General features: G+C 44.5%; 1 protein-coding gene across 1 annotated transcript; it reads left to right on the top strand.

Annotated features, from left to right (window-relative positions):
• The first annotated feature begins 1,697 nt into the window (after positions 1 to 1,697).
• LOC106583448 (uncharacterized) lies at positions 1,698 to 4,224 on the top strand. Its single transcript, XM_045705756.2, has 2 exons — positions 1,698 to 2,055; positions 2,741 to 4,224. The coding sequence occupies exons 1-2, from the start codon at positions 1,863 to 1,865 to the stop codon at positions 3,640 to 3,642; spliced, it is 1,095 nt and encodes a 364-aa protein (XP_045561712.2). The 5' UTR covers positions 1,698 to 1,862; the 3' UTR covers positions 3,643 to 4,224.
• The last annotated feature ends 2,025 nt before the right edge of the window (positions 4,225 to 6,249 follow it).

Here is a 6,249-nt window from a genome sequence, read left to right as displayed (position 1 = left end):
ATTCTCCATACGCACAAAAAGCTTATTTGTGTCAAATGTTGTGCACAAAATTCTTTACATCCCTGTTAATGAGTATTTCTCCTTTGCCAAGACAATCCATCCACCTGACAGGTGTGTTATATCAAAAAGCTGATAAAACAGAATGATCATTACACAGATGCACCTTGTCCTGGAGGCAATAAAAGGTCACAGATGTCTCAAGTTTTGAGGGAGTGTGTAATAGCCATGCTGACTGCAGGAATGTCCACCAGAGCAGTTTCCAGAGAATTGAATGTTCATTTCTTCACCATAAGCTGCCTCCAACAGGGTTTTAGAGAATTTGGCAGTACGTCCAACCGGCTTTACATCCGCATACCACATGTAACCACAGGACCTCCACATCCGGGATTGTCTGAGACCAGCCACATGGACAGCTGATGAAACTGTGAATTTGCACAACTGAAGTATTTCTGCACAAACTGTCAGAAACCATCTCAGGGTAGCTCACCATCCTCACGGCCTGACTGCAGTTTGGCACTGTAACTGACTTCAGTGGGCAAATGGACACTGGCACACTGGAGAAGTGTACTCTTCTCAGATAAATTCCAGTTTCAATTGTACCTGGCAAATTACAGACAGTGTGTATGGGAGAGCGGTTTGCTGGTGTCAACATTGTGCCCCATAGTGATGGCGGGGTTATGATATTGGTAACTATAAGCTACTGACAACGAACACAATTGCATTTTATTGATGGCAATTAGAATAAACAGAGATACCTATACATTTTAGTCATTCAGCAGATGCACTTATCCAGAGCAACTTACAGTAGTGAGCGCATACATTTTTATTTGTACTGGTCCCCCGTGGGAGTTGAACCCACAACCCTGGCATCGTAAATGCCACGCTCTACTAACTGAGCCACACGGGACATTGTCATGCCAGTCATCCTCCGCCATCACATACTGTTTCAACATGATAATGCACAGCCCCACGCCGCAAGGATCTGTACACAATTCCTGGAAGCTGAAAATGTCCCAGTTCTTCCATGGCCTGCATTCTCACCAGATATGTCACCCAGCGTGTTTCAGTTCCCACCAATATCCAGCAACGTTGCACAGCCATTTAAGAGGAGTGAAACAACATTCCACAGGCCACAATCATTTGCCTGATCAACTCTATTTGAAGGAGATGTGTCACTGCATGAGGCAAATGGTGGTCACACCAGATATTGACTGGTATTCTGATCCACACCCCTACCTTTTTTTAAGGTATCTGTGACCAACAGATGCATATCTGTATTCCCAGTCATGTGAAATCCATAGGCCAGGGCCTAATGAATTTATTTCAATTGACTGATTTCCTTATGTGAACTGTGAAATCTTAGAAATTGTTGCATGTTGTGTTTGTATTATTGTTCCTTGTATATTCTACAGACTCTACTGAGTACTCACAACCCCACTTTTAGATCGGCACAAATAAAAAAATGTTTCACTATAAAGCCTAATATTTTCAACATACAAGCTTGAACATTGTATTGTCAAGGGTGGTCTTAAAATAATGTGTTTAAAAACATAATTTTTTTTTCATAAATTCCTTCTTGCATTTGCTTATAAGTGAAAAAAAATGTCATCGACTGATTAAAATGTGATATTTGTTACGTTATCCACCTTGCAATGTTTTATTTTGAAGGTTTCCTCATTACCATAGCAAACTGACGTCGTCGTTAGTGTCGCTAGCATAATAGTAGTGATGCAGGAGATGAACAAACCGAAATGATAAAAGGCTACAGATGAAAGGGGAAAGTATCTTCAATCTTGAACCTAGGGGAAATGGTTGTTGCTTGCTAGCGTTCACAACAAAATAGCCTAAACGTTTCCTTGAAAATGTCTAAAATGCAGCTGTTACAGGTTTATCTAAGCGAGCGGTTAACAGCGGTGGCTGTTGAGATATTTGGGGCAGTGGAAAATACCATAGCAGAGTACCAGGAAGAAATCTCCCGTTCGAAGGAAGAGATCGATCGTCTACGGAGGCTGCTGGATTTGGTTTTCCAACCCGACATAAAGCTACAGAGAGCAGGTTAGTAGTTAGCCCTTATAATGGACTAAAGGAACCCAACTTTACTCCGTAAGGACCTTACAAGTTCTGTGTAAAGGCAAATTGGCACTCGAAGCCCAAATACTCCATGTAAATATGAATCGATTCTCAATTGCGGCACATCAAAATAATTTAACAAATGAAAAATACACACATACTGTACACTGTTTTACCCGGTTTTAACAGTTGCAGCAGACATTTTCAGTGACATGTTTGTGGCGTCCGTCTTCCATTAACACAGGGGTTCGCAGACAGCTAATAGCACAGGTAGTCTACTCTGTCTTCTGTCTTCCGTAAACAAGTGCTGTAACATGGACATATATCATATGGCCTTGTGGGAACCTAACCCGATAAAAGGTGTGTAATTGAACCTTATTGTTTGTAGAAAATTATTTCTCGCTGATATGAAAGATGTTTCTTATGTTTCCAAAATCGTACCGAAAGCGATGCGTATTAATGTTTAGAGCAAGCATCGGGGCTCTTAGCAAAACTCCCCTGGTCAGATCAGAACATACTATCGTCAATAGGCGCTGAAACAGTTAGTGTCTATTAATGGATAGTTAGTAGTGAATGATGACCGCTGCAAGCTAGCTCAATCAATGTGATTGAACCAGCCAGGCCTGCCAATCAACTGATTGACTACTAATTTTTTATCCAATCCTCTCAGACCCCCAGCAGCTCACTCTCCCTGTCCCTGAAGAGGAGGTTCTTCCTGAGAAGCAGCACTGTGAGCAGGAGTGGAGCCCCAGTCTGGGCCAGGAGGACCCAGAGCCCACTCCGATTAAAGAGGAACAGGAGGAGTTTGTGACCAGTCGGGAGGAAGAGCAGCTTCAGGGGCTGGAGTCTGATATCAAAGAGGTCATATTCTCTCCTCCCTCTCCTCCCCAGCCCTCACATCATTCCCAAACCCAAACTGTGGAGAACAGAGAGAGGGACGCTCTACCCACCAAAACAACTGAAGAGATCAAAACGGAACCGGATGGAGAGGGCTATGGAGAATCTGAAGCAAACAATGAATTACAGCCCCGCTCTCCAGTAAATACCGACTATTCTGCAGCTCAGATTGGGAACAGTGAAAGGGACAGTAGAGGGTTAATGTCAGGGTTACAGCCACTCAAATCAAAGACAACATGGACAATGAAAGTACAAAGCTCTATTAAGACCAGGGAAGCCAGTGAGTTGAAAGTTCCATTGAGGGCGGCTCACTCAGGGGAGAGACCACACAGGTGTCCTGTCTGCAGGAAATGCTTTCTGAAAAGTAGCATTTTAAAAACTCATCAGAGAATTCACACTGGGGAGAAACCATATTGTTGCAATGTATGTGGCAAATGCTTCAGCCGGATGGGACACCTGACTGAGCATATGAGAACTCACACTGGGGAGAAACCATATCAGTGCAAAGAATGTGGCAAATGCTTCAGCCGGATGAGAAACCTGACTGTTCATATGAGGACTCACACAGATGAGAGACCATATAAGTGCCCCATGTGTGTAGAATGCTTCAGATCAGCAAGTCATCTAAAATGGCACCAGCGAAGACATCACACAGGAGAGAAACCACGTTGCTGACTTTGTGGTAAATGCTTCACTTGTAAGAACTGAGGATGAGAATGAACCCAGAGGGATAAACATGACAGTGCTGCTTGGGGAAAAATTGTACTCTCACTTGTAGGAGGACCTTTCCATTGTAAAACGCTGATGTTTCATAACCCTTCTGAGCATGGCACAAATGTATATGCTGTAATACGTTTTTCAGAACCTAGTAGTTATTTGGCAATTCCAGCATTATTTGCATGTAAAAATCACAATTTATATGTCTCACAGAATGGACAAACAAAATGTAAATGAAACCATTGATGTGTGTGTCTATAGTACCCCCTGGGGGGAGTGTTTACCCCCTAAAAGCAGACTTGTAAATATTGACATGTTGGACAAATAAAGCAAATAAGAAGTGTTCTGGATGTTACACACCCTCTGTTCCGAGAGGATGTTACACACCCACTGTTCCGAGAGGATGTTACACACCCACTGTTCTGAGAGGATGTTACACACCCTCTGTTCTGAGAGGATGTTACACACCCTCTGTTCTGAGAGGATGTTACACACCCTCTGTTCTGAGAGGATGTTACACACCCTCTGTTCCTGAGAGGATGTTACACACCCTCTGTTCCGAGAGGATGTTACACACCCACTGTTCCGAGAGGATGTTACACACCCACTGTTCCGAGAGGATGTTACACACCCTCTGTTCCGAGAGGATGTTACACACCCTCTGTTCCGAGAGGATGTTACACACCCTCTGTTCCGAGAGGATGTTACACACCCTCTGTTCTGAGAGGATGTTACACACCCTCTGTTCTGAGAGGATGTTACACACCCTCTGTTCTGAGAGGATGTTACACACCCTCTGTTCTGAGAGGATGTTACACACCCTCTGTTCTGAGAGGATGTTACACACCCTCTGTTCTGAGAGGATGTTACACACCCTCTGTTCTGAGAGGATGTTACACACCCACTGTTCTGAGAGGATGTTACACACCCTCTGTTCTGAGAGGATGTTACACACCCTCTGTTCTGAGAGGATGTTACACACCCTCTGTTCTGAGAGGATGTTACACACCCTCTGTTCTGAGAGGATGTTACACACCCTCTGTTCTGAGAGGATGTTACACACCCTCTGTTCTGAGAGGATGCTACACACCCACTGTTCTGAGAGGATGTTACACACCCTCTGTTCTGAGAGGATGTTACACACCCTCTGTTCTGAGAGGATGTTACACACCCTCTGTTCTGAGAGGATGTTACACACCCTCTGTTCTGAGAGGATGCTACACACCCACTGTTCTGAGAGGATGTTACACACCCTCTGTTCTGAGAGGATGTTACACACCCTCTGTTCTGAGAGGATGTTACACACCCTCTGTTCTGAGAGGATGTTACACACCCACTGTTCTGAGAGGATGTTACACACCCACTGTTCTGAGAGGATGTTACACACCCACTGTTCTGAGAGGATGTTACACACCCTCTGTTCTGAGAGAATGTTACACACCCTCTGTTCTGGATGTTACACACCCACTGTTCTGAGAGGATGTTACACACCCACTGTTCTGAGAGGATGTTACACACCCACTGTTCTGAGAGGATGTTACACACCCACTGTTCTGAGAGGATGTTACACACCCACTGTTCTGAGAGGATGTTACACACCCTCTGTTCTGAGAGGATGTTACACACCCTGGTGTTGGTTCAAGAATGAACCAACACCCAAAGGACATCCAGCCAACTCGACACAACTGTGGGAAGCATTGAAGTCAACATTGGCCAGTATCCTTGTGGAACGCTTGACACCTTGTAGAGTCCATGCCCCGATGACTTGAGGCTGTTCTGAGGGGGGGGGGGGGGGGGGGGGGGGGGGGTGTAACTCAATATTAGGAAGGTGTTCCTAATGTTTGGTAGACTGTGTGTGTGTGTGTGTGTGTGTGTGTACACACACACACACACTACCGTTCAAAAGTTTGGGGTCACTTAGAAATGTCCATTAAAAAATGTGATCCAGCAACAACAAAAAAAGTCTATTAAAATAACATCAAATTGATCACAAATACAGTGTAGACATTGTTAATGTTGTAAATGACATTTGTAGCTGGAAATGGCAGATTGTTTTTAATGTGTTGTAACCGACTTCAGTGGGCAAAATGCTCACCATCGATGGTCACTGGCACGCTGGAGGAGTGTGCTCTTCACGGATTAATCCCGCTTTCAACTGTACCGGGCAGGTGGCAGAAAGTGTTTATGGGAGAGCGGTTTGCTGATGTCAACATTGTGAACAGTGTGCCCCAGTGTGGTGGGGTTATGGTATTGGTAGGCATAATTGCATTTTATTGATGGCAATTTCAATAAACAAAGATACCGTGACGAGATCCTGGGACCCATTGTCGTGCCATTCATCCGCCGCCATCACCTCGTGGTTCAGTATTATAATGCACAACTCCATGTCGCAAGGATCTGTACACAATTCCTGGAAGCTGAAAATGTCCCAGTTCTTCCATGGCCTGCATACTCAACGTGTACGACAGCGTGTTCCAGTTCCTGCCAATATCCATCAACTTCGCACAGCCATCGAAGAGGAACTATATTCCACAGGCCACAATCAACTCTCTGTGAAGGAGATGT

The sequence above is a fragment of the Salmo salar genome, chromosome 22, assembly GCF_965601325.2.
Source record: "Salmo salar chromosome 22, fSalSal1, whole genome shotgun sequence".
NCBI lineage: Eukaryota > Metazoa > Chordata > Actinopteri > Salmoniformes > Salmonidae > Salmo > Salmo salar.
Note: the sequence above shows the minus strand (reverse complement) of the source record. Positions and strands in the feature narration are given on the sequence as shown.

What these genes read in the sequence shown, in the direction of transcription:
- LOC106583448 (XM_045705756.2), top strand. Translation starts at nt 1,863, where the DNA reads ATGTCTAAAATGCAGCTGTTACAGGTTTATCTAAGCGAGCGGTTAACA. An exon ending in CATAAAGCTACAGAGAGCAG is followed by an intron (nt 2,056 to 2,740) that starts GTTAGTAGTTAG and finishes CAATCCTCTCAG; the next exon opens with ACCCCCAGCAGCTCACTCTC.